General features: G+C 44.9%; 1 protein-coding gene across 4 annotated transcripts in view; it reads left to right on the top strand.

The window, feature by feature from the left end:
• Positions 1-16,301, top strand: part of MET (MET proto-oncogene, receptor tyrosine kinase) — a 129,290-nt gene that overhangs the window by 109,077 nt on the left and 3,912 nt on the right. For 2 of the 4 annotated variants that reach the window (XM_090042234.1, XM_090042233.1), the window contains exons 15-18: positions 401-631; positions 3,207-3,287; positions 4,416-4,597; positions 14,588-14,697. In XM_090042234.1, the coding sequence (XP_089898360.1) occupies positions 401-631; positions 3,207-3,287; positions 4,416-4,597; positions 14,588-14,697 (604 nt within the window). The remainder of the gene's footprint in view (positions 1-400; positions 632-3,206; positions 3,288-4,415; positions 4,598-14,587; positions 14,698-16,301) is intronic. The other 2 variants (XM_090042235.1, XM_090042236.1) reach the window with 2 other exon arrangements.

Raw genomic sequence — 16,301 nt, 5'->3', positions numbered from 1 at the left:
TACTACTTCCTACTTCTGGTTTATCTGTTATTTTCCAGTGTTATTTCTATTACCACTAAGGGAATTTATAAATTCAGTATGTACTATGCATACTTTATCTTGGCTAGAAGTGGAAAGGTCTGTTTTTGTTCCCCCAGAAGTAAACAGGAGTTTTGCAGTTTGCTTCAAAGGAGCCATGATTGTGGCCAGTGTAAAGTTCTGTTTTCAGTAATATAAAGTTTTCCTGAGCTTTGGAAAGCCAACACTGCATTTCATTCTCCTTTGCAATAGAGAGTTTTGTAAAGCAGCATAACTTACAAACTGATTGAGTAAAACTGTCTCAGTTATTGCAGCCATTGATTTGCCAGTGAGCACAGCAGGACGTGTAAAAGTGTTCCAATCATTTCTCTCCTTCTGGCAGATCAGTTTCCAAGTTTGTCTCAGAATGGATCATGCAGACCAATACAATATCCTCACACAGACCTGTCCCCCATTCTGTCCAGTGGGGACTCGGATTTAGCCAGTCCACTACTGCAAACGAATGTCCACATTGATATCAGTGCCTTAAATCCAGACCTGGTCAAAGAAGTTGAGCATGTGGTTATTGGTGCACATAGCCTGATTGTGCATTTTAATGAAGTAATTGGAAGAGGTAGGTATTCCATTTCTTATCTAGCTAAGCAATTTTTTATGCAAAGTTGTTCATTGCATACCTCTCTGACTATGGCATCTATGCAACACAGAGAGGTGTTGTCAGTACTTAAGCAGCAAATTATGTTCTTTATAGTATTTGTAGGCCAGTTGCGTTGCATGCACCTTGCTTTCCTCTGTTTTCCATACTGCTCACAGTGGGCCACTCTCCCATTCTCCTCTATTTCAGGCACTACCTGTGGCATCCCCCCTTTACTGGGCACTCTGCGTGCGTCTCCCTTCTCCCTCCCCTCCCTGCCACAAGATTCCAGGGCTTACGTACACCCCTTCTCATCTTGCCTTATACCTCCCCTTGCCATTCCAGAGGTTTTATGCATCCCTAGCTCTCCCTCTCCCATATCAATGTCCACTCATCTCACAAGCTCTGTGTCTCCCATTTTTGTCCTCTCCATGTCCCCTTATTTCTTCCTTTCTCCCAGGGAGGATCCCCCTTCTCCGTCCCTTGAAAAGGTCAATATCTAGTGGTCTTCACTGCTTCTGTGTACTTCATGTATCTTAAATAGAAGCTGTGGGATTTTAGTACTTCCGCAGATCAAACACAAGAGTTTCAAGCTGAGCATCTGAACATTGAATCCTCTTAAAGAGTTGGTTATAAACCTCCTCTGATCTTTATTCTTGCAGAAAAAGTCACAAATCAAATAAACAGACATTGTGTTCTCTTCTGGATATCACAGTTTATCATTCCCAGAGCAAGGGCAGGGCCTTTCTCTTTTCTTCTTTCTTTTCTTCCAAAACCAATCCCCACATTATTGGAAAACTGCCAGGAAATGTCACTGATATAATTGGAGTCTATCCCCTCACCTGCCTTTCTACGTATCTCTTTCCATAGCTAGAAATGGGCCAAAATTAGAAATATTTATCTAACACGCCCAACTCAAACTTTAAGTTTTGCTTAATAGGTGTCTTGACTCTAAACATCCAGTGGGTTTGCAGGGATTTGGATTGTTTATGTAAATCTAGCTCCTGAACCCTTCTGTTTTGAAGAACCAAAGTCAGTTTGGGTTTTGCTCGCACTTGTGACTGGATCTTGAATAGAATTAATTAATCAATCATACACTCTGCAGTCTAATTCTTGAAAAACTGCTTTATGTCTCTGACTACAAGCATTAATATTTATGAAAAATTAACCTTTATCTGTCACTCCCAGTGAATTCTCTAATACTGTTCCATTCAGACCCCTCCTCTGAAGTATGGTGCATCTAACAGAAGAGTATGGGGGGGAAGGACATGATTCATGATGCTGGCATGGAACCCCAGCATTAGATCTGTTTAGGAATTGTGACCTCATTGTCTAGGCTCCTCAGAGGTATCTAATTTTATTAGTTGAGTTAATTTAATTGAGTCCTTGGAAAACACATGGGCTTGAAAATTGACGATCTCTGTTGATTCCCACAGTAGGTTAGCCAAGATGGTAACAGCATATGTTTCTGCCACACACCTTAGCCAGAGGAGTGTAGGGTGATTGTGATCTCTATATCCATGGTTGGATCTAGATCTATTGAAAAGGTGGGATGCAGATGGTGTGTTGCATAAAACAACACATATTTTTTCCAGTTAAAAATAAAACAGAAGCTTTACTAATATGCTGTGGGCCTAAGCCTGGATTATATAGTTTAAGGTTGAAGCAAAAACAATATAACTTCATTGGAATGAGTTAAAACAGTCTGGAAGACTGCATAATAGGAGCTTATAAGGAGGAATGGCTAACAGACAGCAGAATTGCAGAACAAAGGATAGCTTTTGAAGACGTTAGGAATGAAGAGTGTAGAAGGGATCGGGCAGATTATGATGAGTCACTAAGTCAAGTGACTCCCTCAGCACAGCTTGACTAGAAATGCTGCTGCCAATGTCAGACAGTTGGTTTTAAACTTTGAGTGGAGCAGGAGTCAAAGTGGAGTTCAAATGCACCGGTACACCCCACCCCCCCATGGATCCACACCTGTCTTTATTGTCTGCTCAGACTGCCCTAAATGCCAAATCATTATTTTAGGAAACTGAAGCCTGTTCCAAAGTGAGTGGAGTCAATGGGAAGATTTCACTGACTACAGTGAGAACTATGTGAACTCACACCTTTATTTCACAGAGACTACAGTACACTTTTTTCCTGATTTGGTTTTAATTTCCTTATCTAGAGATGAAAAACTCAGTTCTCTAATACTGTTCCATTCAGACCCCTCCTCTGAAATATGGTATATCTAACAGGAGAGTATGGGGGGAAGGATATGATACATTTTGTGAGTAATTATTACAAGCATATCAGCCATCTGTGGTGTCAACCTTGTAATTATTTATTCTTTCCTTCTACATCAGAAAATATCAGTTAGGCTGGAAATGGAGTTTTGTTTTTTGTATTTATGGCTTTATATGTTAACTACAAAGTAAACATTGAAAATGTTTGAAATTGTGCAGAAAATGGAGCTCATTGACTTCTTTATACAGCATAATCACTACACAATGAAATGTGTTGTAAAGTTATTCCTATTCATTAAGGCTAATTTTACTCATTTTTTGTGCAGGACATTTTGGGTGTGTGTACCATGGGACCTTGCTGGATACTGATAGCAGGAAAATTCATTGTGCTGTGAAGTCCTTGAATAGTGAGTTTCACTTCTATAGAGAGACATTTATCATTTTCCTAAGATCATCAGAGTGTCTATTTATAGTAAAATGTACTGTTGAGTTGCAGTGTCACCAATAATATTAGTAGTTAGAGTTAAGCCAAATTCATCTTTGATATAATTGCACTACCTTCAGTGCATCTACTTGGATGAATATGGGTCTGGATGTTTCTTCCATCAAAGAGAACCTGTTCTTCTCTCCCTCATAAACAAATATTGGTTATAAGAGAAAGAGGCAAGGGAAGGAAATATCATATTCTACTCCACAGAGCTGGCTTAAGGTTTGTTTTGCTTTAGGTTTTTGTGCTTTGTTTTTGCTTTGTTTTGTTTTTCTGAAAGCCAGCAGAAGGAAGCTGGAGCATACCATGGAAATAATGTGTTCCAGAACATATACTCAGGAAATACTCTTTATTGCCATTTTTACTTAATAAGAAAGCAATACTAACTTCTTATTATTGTTATTGTTGCTGCTGCTGTTAACATCAAACACTTGAGAGAAACACATATATCAGATGGTTTATTATTGAATATCTTATGTAACAGAGTTTGTTTAGAATTTGACAACACTGAAAACTTCCTGGACAATATTATGAATATAAACATTCGTGCTCATTAATAGTAAACCTAACTCTAAGAACACTCATGCATATCAGGAAAATATGTGAACAGCAACATTGATTTCAGTGAGTAAAATTACACTTTGCAGGATCAGGCCCATTGATTTCAATGGGAAGTGCCTATAAACTCCACATCCAGTTTGGTACATTGTATCAGAGCACATTCTGTAAATCCTGGTTAGCGTGCATCATACCTTGCGCAAACAAGGTTCTTTGGGTGAATCTGATATCTTTTATTAGGCCAACTTAAATAGTTGGAAAACAATTATTAAGCAAGCTTTCGGGTTCAAAAAGGAAGTTTCTGCAGTTGGTGTGTGCTCTTCCTGGATGGAATGAAAAAACAACCTACACCCCTGTAACGTGGATCATATCTTATGTGCACTTTTTACATTTGATATCTGCCCTGTCTTGATTTCTGGCATGTTATAATTTGCAGCAAGTGAAGTGTACTGTAGTTTAATTTTTTTTCTTCTGCTACTGGATTTCTCAGGAATTACAGATCTAGAAGAAGTAGCTCAGTTTCTTAAGGAAGGAATAATCATGAAGGATTTCAGTCATCCCAATGTTCTTTCATTACTGGGCATTTGCTTGCCCAATGAAGGGTCTCCTTTAGTGGTACTCCCATACATGAAACATGGGGATCTTCGAAACTTCATTAGAAATGAGACTCATGTAAGTATGTTATCCAGTGTACAGATAGATTGAGCAATTGTATTGATACCAAATGATAGTAACCTATGCTGTTATGATGCTACTATTACATCTATATGATTCTGTAGCTATGCAAGTGTAGAAAAATCCTTGCAACTTTAAAGCTGTTTCATTCAGGGCCGAAGTTACATTGAGGACTTTAGCAAATGATTATCTTTACAGAAGTATATAGATGTAATAGTTACATCATCGTAACTGATTTGCATTCCTAAGCAGCAGCTCCCCCCTCATCTTTAAAAGGAGTTTGAAGGCATGCTTGTTCATAGCCCAAGTCTATTAAATAGTGGCATGAATGTATGCACTCCCACTGACAATATACAGGTTAGAAGCACTGACAATTGTGCAGTATGTAGTCTGCAGTAATTAGTGTACCTTAACTACTGCTCTGTAAATCCTACCCTGGCACTTAGCCAAATTGAAAGCTACATATCCTCCCTGAAAATTCCTTTCCCAAATTTTTCCCAGAAGTTGTTAGCAATAAATATTTATCACTTCCAAAAGACTCTTTATAAACACATTTTTATTAGATTCAAATTAATAGGCCAGACAGTCTATTGAGGCACATTGGTATACCTCTATTGTCCCAGCTACTGATCTGGTCCAGCACATTTCAGTTGTTTCCGTTAGTTACTGATTTCCTTTTTATTAAAAAAAAAACAAACAGCCATCACATGTACAAGGTATAAGTACCTCTTTACAAGGTTATGTTCTCACCAATTTGTGCTAATATGTGTGTATCATATTTCTAGACTGTAATTTAGTGGCTGTACCAAGTGTATAATTGAAGGCCTGATTTCTAGTGATGCAAAGGTTTCTGTACAGGGCTGTGGCACATTTACTTGCAGTTTATGGTGCTCTTCAATTTCTAGCATGATACCATCCCAAGCTCCTCCTACACAAGCAAGTAGCAAACATTTAGCTACATTTAGCTGCCAGCCACAAAAATGCACGCTGTGCTCCTGCAGTTGGGAGCCCATCAACTGATCAGGTCTTTCAGCTGGAGGAACACGTGCAGCTGAAAGCCCTGATCAGCCGACACAGCTTCCAGACAGGGGAGCGCATGATGTACCTCCCCAGTTGGAAGCCCAGTCATCTGATTGGGTCTCTGTTGGGGGGAGGGGGTCTACTGCCTTCTCGCTGTAGCCTCCCCTCTTTGCGCTATGGCCGTCCTCCCGGTGATCCACCGGGGGGGCCGCTCACCTGTAGGCTCCACATGTCCCGCCTGCCACAACTTTGATGATAACCTGGTTCACTATTAATAGCCCGGCGTGTACCAGTCCAAAGATGAGACTCCCAGGTCCCACGTAGCTGAGGGCTCCACCCGCCCCTACACCCTTGCCCGTTCCACCAGTGGGGGACCGTCTGTCTGGTCCGCCCCTGTATCCGAGGTCCGCAACAAAAGAAATAAGAAGCAACTCAACGCTAACCGCCAGGGATCTTCCTGAGCCAGGAGGCAGTCAGGACCTTCCACATGCCTCCTCGGTCTTCCCCTGTCCGCTGGGGTGTTAACACCCGCTCTTGAGCTTCCGTTAAGCTCTTCAGCCCGCCCTAGGGCCTTCGGGGTCCACCTGCCCCTCTCAGGCTCTTCCAAGGCCCTTTCACTTTCTGTGCATGCCCCGGTATTAGGGGAAATACGGCCCAACCTGGCTCATGCCGATCCGGACCGCTCCCTCTGTCTCACAACAGTCCATGCTGGGGCTGGGCAGGTTACTTCCCGGTTCCCAAGCTCCGCTGGGGTTTGTCCTTACCCCAAAAAAGTCCTACTGTGCCACCGTGCTGCTGGTGTCCGCGCCCGAGCACTCCCACCGGCATCCGCTCCGCCGCCGCTCACTTCTGGTACCCCCTCCTGAGCCGCCATCGGCGTCCCTTTTATACTGGAACGGACCGCCTCCTCTCTTCTCTCCCGGGCGCACCTGTGAACGATAAGTGTCCCCGCCCCGATGTTTTGTGCCGAGGGGTGTAAAATGAGTCTGTTAGCACTTGGGCATGGGGCTTCGGAACCCGCCGGCTCCTCTCCTCCCCCACATATCCCACCCCTCAAGACGCTACTCGGCGTTACTCTTGTCCCCCTTCGCCCCTTCTCAGGATTGTTTTTATCCCCTAGGTCTTCTTCTCCGCACCTCGACAAAAAATCTGCTACCGTATTGTCCCTTCCCGGTTTGTATGCCACCCAGAATTGAAAAGGTTGGAGGGCCAGGGCCCATCGCGTGATGCGCGCATTATCGGTCTTGGCTGTATTTAGCCATTTTAAAGGAGCGTGGTCAGTGACTAATTTGATTTCACATCCCAGGAGGTAGGATCTAAAATAATCTACTCCCCATCGGATCGCTAAGCACTCCCTTTCAATAGTAGAATACCTTTTCTCGTGGTCATTGAGCCGCCGGCTGGCATACGCTATGGGTCTCTCTGTTCCCTCTACCTCTTGCGATAACACCGCTCCCAAGGTGTAAGCTGAGGAGTCCATCTGCAGCATGAAAGGAAGGTCAAAATTGGGTGTATGTAGAACTACGTCCTGACCAAAGCCTTTTTTAGGTCCTCGAACGCCTTCAACCGTTTCTCATTCCATTTGACGTTGCCTGTCTTGCGCCCTTTCGTGGTTTCAATGAGCAGGTTAGCTATTTTGGCAAACTCAGGGATGAACCTTCGATAATAGCTCGCCAACCTGAGGAATGCCTGCATTTGTTTCTTAGTCGTGGGAGCTACATAGTCCCTAATGGCCTTAATTTTATCGGTGAGGGGTTTTATGCGGCCTTGCCCAACCAAGAACCCGAGATACTTGGTTTCCCTTTTTCCTATGGCACATTTCTTTGGGTTGGCAGTTAAACCCACCTGCCTTAATTCTCGTAGAATGGCCTTGAGAGCCTTTAGATGCTGCTCCCAGGTCTCTGTATATATTACAATATCGTCTATGTAAGCCGCAGCGTAGCTCTGATGGGGCGCCAGGACCCAGTCCATTAGTCTTTGGAACGTGGCTGCAGCCCCGTTCAGGCTGAAAGGCATTGTCTTGAACTCAAACAAACCCCATGGGGTGCCAAACACTGTTTTAGGTTGGTCTTCTTTCCTTAACGGGATTTGCCAATATCCCTTAGACAGGTCGATGGTAGAAATAAACTTTGCCTGTCCTGTACCAGCTCATTGACCTGCGGCATGGGGAATGTGTCAAACTGGGACATAGCATTTAATTTTCAGAAGTCTATGCATAACCTTAAGCTCCCATCCGGCTTTTCCACCGCTACTAGGGGACTATGCCATGGGCTGCAAGAGGGTGCAATAATCCCCTGCTCCAGCATTTTTTCAAGTTGCTTTTTTATGGGTTGAAGTCTATGATAAGGGATCTGGCACCACCTTTCCCTTGCTATCTGTCCCTCTTTAGTAATAACCTTATGTTTGACCCTGGCCGCCCTTCCAGGCTGCTCGGTGAAGACATCCTTAAATTCTCCTATTAACTCCCTTAATTGGAAGAGTTGACTATCTTGCAACTGCTTCCCCACTGACATTTGGCCTCCGTGCTTGTTGTTTCCTTTATCATCACTAGTATGCACCCCATATTGCGTCGCCTCAGGGGCATGAGAGATCAACAGGCCCTCCAGCTCATGCCACTCCTTTAAAAGGTTAACGTGGTATATCTGTTGCTCTTTCTTAGCCCCTGGCCGAGATATCTCATAGTCAACCAGTCCTACTTTCTTCGTGACGGTAAAAGGTCCCTGCCAGCTTACTAAAAACTTGCTGGTCGAGCTGGGCAGTAAAACTAACACTTTTTGTCCCACCCTCAACTCTCTCGCCTTGGCTTGGCTATCATATCTCTCTTTCTGTTTATCCTGGGCTCCACTAAATTATACTGGGCCATTTCGCATACTACCTGTAATCGTGCCCTTAGCTCTTGTACACGTAGGGAGGCTCCCCTTCCCGGGTCCGGTTCGGCCTCCCACCCCTCTTTTACTACATCCAGCAGGCTATGAGGCCGGTGTCCAAAAGTCAGTTCGAAAGGTGAATATCCTAACGAGGCCTGAGGGGCATCTCTGATAGCGAACAATAAAGGTGGAACCATCAAGTTCCATTTTTTTGGTTCGACCTGGGTACACCGCCGCAACATCCCCTTTAACGTTCCATTAAAACGTTCTACCAGGCCATTGGTCTGAGGGTGATACACAGCTGTTTTTAAGTGGCGCACCTGCAGCACCTTGCATAAGGCACCCAACACTGATGACATAAAATTAGTTCCCTGGTCTGTTATGATCTCCTTTGGTATCCCAAATCTGGCCACCCACTTCATCAATTCTTCAGCCACCTTGGGCCCCGTGACTGCTCTCAATGGGATAGCTTCTGGGAAATGGGTGGCGTAATCAACACCAGCGCGAACTGGTGTCCCGCTGCGCTCTGAGGCAGCGGGCCAACCACGTCTAATGCTACTGGAGCGAAAGGTTCCCGTATCACCGGCATTGATTGTAAGGGCGCTTTGGGGGGTTTATATGTGCTTACTCTCTGGCACGCCCGGCAGGCCTTACAGTATCTCTCAATGTCCTCATACATGTGAGGCGAAAAACATCATCGCGCGAGGCGGGCCTCTGTTTTATGTTTCCCCAGGTGTCCTCCTAGTGGGTTGTTGTGGGCTAGCTGCAGGAGGGGTTTTCGGTAGGATTGAGGTATAACTAGCTAGGCCACTTCCTCCCCCTCAGTCCTGCCTACCTTTATTCTATACAATAACCCTCTCCTCAATTCTACCCTGGGAATCGGCTTTTCCCGTTCGGGGGGCCTTACCTGGGTGGCAAGTCGCGTTGCTTCAATCTCCTGGAACGGCATCAGCTCCTGGTCACCCTCTTGTACCTCTCTGAAATGGCTAGTGTTGGTTAGAGCCTCCATTTCCAACTCGGCTGGCGCCTCCGACTCAGTTCCTGTGAGCCCGTCCTTTGTATCCCCGGCTCACCAAAGTGTGGTTATTATCTCATAGATTTCAGGCCAATCCCTGCCCAAGATCATGGGGTACAGGATACCCTCATCTAATCCCACCGGCATTTGTCGTAGGATACCCTTTACTTGTACGTCCAGCAGCCGTCTTTCCACATACGACTTCTGCCTATGGAGACATAGCATGTGGACTCCTGAACATCGTCGAGCCTGTTGCCATTCCACCAGGGAGGGGCGCACCAGGGACTGGGCGCAGCCAGTGTCAACAACCGCCTTGGCAGGACTCCCGCCTACCCACACACAAATTTCCGGCAGAGGTTGGGTTCCTTCGGTTCCGGGGCCTCCTATCCCACAATCCATCGCCTCTATCTCTGGTGGTTCCTCTAATCCCCTCCAATCTTCAGGGGGTTCTGTGCCCTTGGCCAGCCTGGTTCGAAGTCCCTGTGGGCAATTCTTGATGACATGCCCCTTCCGCCCACATAGGAAGCATGCAAGGCTAGCAGGGGTCCCCCTTCTGGTTCCTCTACCTTCCTTGTCCTGTCTGGTGGTGGAGACCTTCCCCTTGGTCCCACCGCTCTTGCGGCTGTCACCCTGTGCCGTATCAAATTGCTCTGCTAACCACAGAGCTTCCCGTGATGAGGAGGGGAGTGGCATTTCACCCATCTTTGGGTATCTTCGTCTAGGTCTGATATGAATTGTTCCAGGAGGATCTGGTCACATATCTCTTCCTTTGAGGCCGATTCTGGCCTAAGCCATTTGGTGAGCATGTCCGCCAGGTGCTGCCGTAAGATGCAAGGTGCCCTCGCCTCTCCCGACTTCTCCCGTCGGAAGACATGTTGGTGTCACTCCGGGGTGATATCCAGCCGCCTCAAGATCTCAGATTTAACTTTGTCGTAGTCCTGGGCATCCACCCTGGACATGGCCCTGTACACGGCTTGTGCTTGTCCGATTAGCTGTACCCCTAGGTGGCCGGCCCATTTTGACCTTTCCACCCCTGCTGCTAAAGCTGCTCTCTCAAAAGTCTCAAGGAATGCTTCTGGGTCATCTTCCCTAGACATTTTTGGCATCCTGAAATCCCTTGGACCTCTTTGGGCCCACACCTGTTGTTGGAGTATGTGTTCTTGTAGGCTTGCTTGCCTCATGGCCTGCTATTGTTGCTGTTGCAAAACTTGAGCCATTAAGTTCATTGCCTGCTGTAATGACTCCGTCCCCATGATTACCTGTTGGGGCTCCATCGGGGTTTGTTAATCTCTCCTGGGAGGCCGCTGTCGTTTCCCGGCCAATGCACCAGTGTCGGGGGGGGGGGGCGGGGAGGGGTCTACGTCCTGCCTTCTCGCTGTAGCCTCCCCTCTTTACACTATGGTCATCCTCCCGGTGATCCACTGGGGGGTCGCTCGCCTGTAAGCTGCACACATCCGGTCCCGCCTGACATGACTTGATGATAACCTGGTTCAGTATTAGTAGCCCGGAGCATACCAGTCTGAAGATGAGACTCCCAGGTCCCACGTAGCTGAGGGCTCCACCCACCCCTACACCCTTGCCCGTTCCATCAGTGGGGGACTGTCTGTCTGGTCCGCCCCCGTATCCGAGGTCCGCAACAAAAGAAATAAGAAACAACTCAACGCTAACCACCAGGGATCTTCCTGAGCCAGGAGGCAGTCAGGACCTTCCACGTGCCTCCTCGGTCTTCCCCTGTCCACTGGGGTGTTGACACCCGCTCTCGAGCTTCCATCAAGCTCTTCGGCCTGCCCTAGGGCCTTCGGGGTCCACCTGCCCCTCTCAGGCTCTTCCAAGGCCCTTTCACTTTCTGTGCATGCCCTGGTATTAGGGGAAATACGGCCCGCCCTGGCTCATGCCAATCCGGACTGATATGAATTGTCTCTCAACAGTCCATGCTGGGGCTGGGCGGGTTCCTTCCCGGTTCCCAAGCTCCGCTGGGGTTTGCCCTTACCCCAAAAAGTCCGTGCCACCGTGCTGCTGATGTCCGCGTCTGAGCGCTCCCACCGGCATCCGCTCCGCCGCCACTCACTTCCAGTACCCCCTCCTGAGCCACCATCGGCGTCCCTTTTATACCAGAATGGACTGCCTCCTCTCTTCTCTCCCGGGCACACCTGTGAACAGTAAGTGTCCCCGCCCCGGCGCTTTGTGCAGGGGGGCGTAAAATGAGTCTGTTAGCTCCGGGGCGTGGGGCTTCGGAACCCGCCGGCTCCTCTCCTCCCCCACAGTCTCCCAGCCAGAGGAGTCCGTGGTGTGCACCCCCAACTAGAAGCCCTGATCAGGGGCTCTGACCAGGTCTCCCATCAGCGGGAGCCTCTGGTGCACATCATCAGCTGGGAGCCCCAGTCAGATGAAGGGCCTCAGCCTCTGGAGCACAAAAGGTTTCCTATATGCTGCAGAGGCTAAGCAGTAGCCACATGTCCAATTAAAGGCATGATAAGAACCAGGCACAAAAGTTATGAAACATATTTTATGTATGGCTTTGTGACTTATTCCTGGTTCCATCATTTATGGTTTTATTAATTTATTGAACACGTGGCCACATCACTACTTCAGATGCGATTAACCAGTCATTAACATCTTAAGTATGATGTCTGTCAGGGGCCTCAGTGTCACTTTAGTTCAGGGAAATGATGTGGTGCCCTGAGTATCAGGCCCAGTATATGTACTAATGTACACATATTTATTAATATAATAATATTTTACTATAATGATATGTGTTTCAGTGCAGAGGCCATTTTTTTGGTTCTCTGTGTGTATAGTGCCTTGCACAATGAGGTCCTGGCTCATAACTAGGCTGAGACTCTGTTGCAATAATAGCTTCCAGTCAAACAGCATTATTCCACAGGAGACCATACCAGCAATGTCATCTTATAGAAACTTGAAGATGCTTACAGTTGTACGAGAAGTGGTCATACAGCTGAATACAGGATTTAGAGATTTGTGTTAAACTTAGCTTGACTGAATAAATTGGATTTCTGAATATCAGGTTTGCCTAGATCAGTCATTCTCAACCAGGGGTCCATGAGATCCCTCAAGGTGTTGTACAGTATTAGCAGGACCGGGCATGCAAATGCTTACATGATTCACGAGATAAACCCAGAAATTTCCAATAGGAATGTACAGTGTCCAAAACTTTCTGACCTGTTGTGATCTTCCTGAGTTCTTTTGCAACAGAAGAATTGCTCTATTATTTTTCCTAGTCAAAAAGAAAAGAAAGATAAGAGCTGGCATTTTGTGAGAGGTTCCTTGAGTCTAACGAGGGGTGCCTTGATTCCAACAAGGTTTGAGAGCCACTAGTTCTAGATAATAGGACCTGACCAGAATGAAAGTGAAGGTTATGTTCCTGACTGAGTCTCCCTGGCAGACAATGACTAGTCTAAGCTATTGAACCCAGTCTCTGGGCTCCATGCGTTTCCAGGCCAGCTGGGTTGAGCAGCTCTCCGCACACTGTTTCTAGGTCTGGTCTCTAAGTCAGATATCCAGGGTGCTGATGCTTTCTCAGGGTGTGAGATCCAAAAGTTTAACTGCCTTAAGTCTTAACCAATTCTGAACCTCCCAGGTCACTTACGCACATTCCCCCCAGAGCTCCAGCCTCTACCTATAGTGCTGATTTATAGTTAACTCTCTGGAGACACATAACAGATCAGATATAGAATGCAGGCTTTGTGGAAGAACTTCTTAAACATGCAGTCTTTATTCTCAGACAGCACAGGAAAGTTACAGATCAAGGCAAAACACCCAAACATAGTGGAGTCGTCAGTAGTCCTTACAGTCACTGGGTTTTTGTCACTGTCACTAAGGAAGGCAACTCTTCCTGTGATACAGTTGCTCTCCTTCCTTAGAGGTTGTGCCACATATGAAAGTAGTTTATTGTACCTTTTCTTTTCCCATCCTTCTGTGTTGGATTTTCCTTACTCCTGTTCCCCTTGCAATTGCTGAACCAGAATCATAAAATTCTCTCTGAACAACTCCATTGTCTTTCTGGGCTCCATTGTCCTTCTGGGTAGGACTATCTATTTTCAGCTCGTCACCAAATGAAGGTTCTAATCTACACCAAAAATTACATTATAAATTTTATTTATATCACAGAAAGGAATTGATAAACTGGCATTGACTTATTTTCCAAATGGTAACAATGAGCAAAAGACTGTAATAAGTGGCTGTATCTACACATGTGGCAGACTGGGCAGTTATGCAAATACTAAATGATTGCAGTAACCAGTGTTACTAAGCACTATCATTGCCAGTACTTTTTTTCCTGATGCTACCGTGCTACAAGCACAGTAGCTCATTACTGTTGTGTAGTGGCATTGCCACACAGCTGGTGCCTGGCAATGCTACTGCGCAGTAGCAACAAGCTAAGGTGCACTAGATCATTGCTACTCTGCCATAGCATCTCGTATAGATGCTCCCACTGCGTAATGTGATGTGAGGCAAGTTTTTAAAATGAAAGGGCCATATCCTGTTCTCTCGCTGATCTGAATTTTGCAGTTAATCTACACTTTGGAGGGTGAAATGGGATTCCTTATGTAGAGCCAGTTTAGCAGTTCTAGCCACCCTCGCCCACAGCCCATGCCATTGAGACAGGGTGAAGTTGGGGTAAGGCTCCTACATTCTGGCATCCCCTTTTTCTGGGAAGGTCCCTTTGCAGCCAAGTGTAGTTTAGTAAATCGTACTAAAGGTTATAATGACCCCTGCAACTCCTGCCTACCCTATTTTCCTTGATATTGCACTGAGCCCATCTTGGCCAAACTAAAAATTATTTCTGGTATGCTGTGTTACAAATGCAATCATTTAAATATGTTGCTGCTCTCCAATGTTTCTTTTTTCATTGTGTTCCTACCAACACAATACTTTTTATCAGGCACTTAATTTCCTCACCAACTTCTGCCCCTCACTGGTAGTTTTGATGGCAGAATATGTAGCCCAATGATCTCAAAGTAACAGCAAAAATGCCAGAGTCTACTTAGCCAATTGCGTTTGCAATCAATACTCACCATAACTTACTATGTCCTTTTACTGATCATAAGTGTCCATTTTTTACAGAACCCAACAGTAAAAGATTTAATTGGATTTGGCCTTCAAGTAGCAAAAGGTATGAAATACCTTGCAAGCAAAAAGTTTGTCCATAGAGATTTAGCTGCAAGAAACTGCATGTAAGTACAATTACCCAATTCCATGCCACATTATCAGCTATTGTGTGGGAGCATAGACCATATATTGCAATAGAAATGCATTTTTTCATGTTCTGCAATTACATTGATACTGGTCCTTTTCCATCCAAATTCACTTCTGTAACAAGCTAAAGATGTAAGGTTACATAGAGGCCTTAGGAGCATAGAGGAAAGGAAAAAGAGGAGGATAGCTCTCAAACTTCAGCTGTCAAAGAATTAAAAAAAAATCTCCTAAGAGAATATAAGCTGCTGTTGTCTCAACTTGCTTCTTTATTGCTGTGTTTTCACCCGTCCTATCCATAAGCTACATTTCTATACTACCTCATCTTGCAAGAAGATAAACATGCTGAAACTTTGTGAAAGAAATGGGAAAATAACGAGGCAGTAACAGTGTAACTGCTTGACAATAATTTTTACAGAGGTGTGAGCTTGTTTTGGCTTGGCTCTGCACAAAAATTGTATTAAAAACAACATTTTGCAAAGAATCCTCTTAGTGTCTGGACAACCAGATGGCCTAGCTTCCACAATGACTGACTGACATAGCTCTTGCCAACATTATTGTGCTGATTCATCATCTACATTATGAATTAATGAGAAACGGTATTAAGCATTAGAATTGTCTTTCTGTATATATGAAGACCTGGATTTCTGGTTACAGAAGGTTATTAACTCTTAATGTTCAACAATTAATCTGTTCTTTTTCAAAGTTAGTGTATCGTGCAATTCTGAAACCTGCATGAAAAGCATTTCCTAAATCAATTATCCTGCATATATATGGTATGGTATATATAAAGGTTATGGGTTCCATATTTCTAGGGTTTTCATGAACCAAGGAATTATTATACTGGATCAAACTCATGGTCCATCTAGTAGTCCTTTATCTTGGAGGAGCTTCAAGAAATGCCACAGTTGGCAAATGTAGGATGATCTACTCCTTTATCCGGAGCCCCAACAAGCAGAGATAGTTTAAAACCTAAAAGTATGAGATTTAATATCCCTTCCAATACTATCCTTTTGGTACTATCTGTTATAAATCTGAAGGTTTTTTATCCCTATAAATATCCAATCCCTCTCTAAGTCCTGCAATCAGAATTCTTCAGTGATATTCTGTTGCTACAACTTCCATAGGTCAATCACACATTTTATGAAAGAAGTGTGTCCTTGTACTAGTTTTGAATTTGCGACTCACCAAATCCTGCCTTCCTACTGCAACAGCTATGTTCAGTCCAAAGGAGGGAAGGAAAGGATAGGAGCTGCCCTACAGACTTTTTTCATCTAGTATCACTACATCTATTAAATTACAAATATATGCCAAACACCTAGTGTGTTCCGTGACGTACACCAGGTATTTCCTATACTGTGAGACTATCATCAGAGCTGAAGACTTAATGTGCTAACAGGGAGCTGTGACTTGCCTAAATTAAAAGCAAACAGTAATGACATATTTTGATATGAAAACCAGTAGATATCTAGAAGAGGCAGCTATTTAAGAAACAGTGTTACATGCACTGTCAGAATGAACAGGATAGTAGCAAAGACCTTTTCTTAAAATGCAATTGTTTTTTTAAAAAAGTAGTTTGAATTGT

This window comes from Crocodylus siamensis, chromosome 4 (assembly GCF_052110815.1).
Source record: "Crocodylus siamensis isolate JL-2025a chromosome 4, ASM5211081v1, whole genome shotgun sequence".
NCBI classification, from domain to species: domain Eukaryota; kingdom Metazoa; phylum Chordata; order Crocodylia; family Crocodylidae; genus Crocodylus; species Crocodylus siamensis.
Note: the sequence above shows the minus strand (reverse complement) of the source record. Positions and strands in the feature narration are given on the sequence as shown.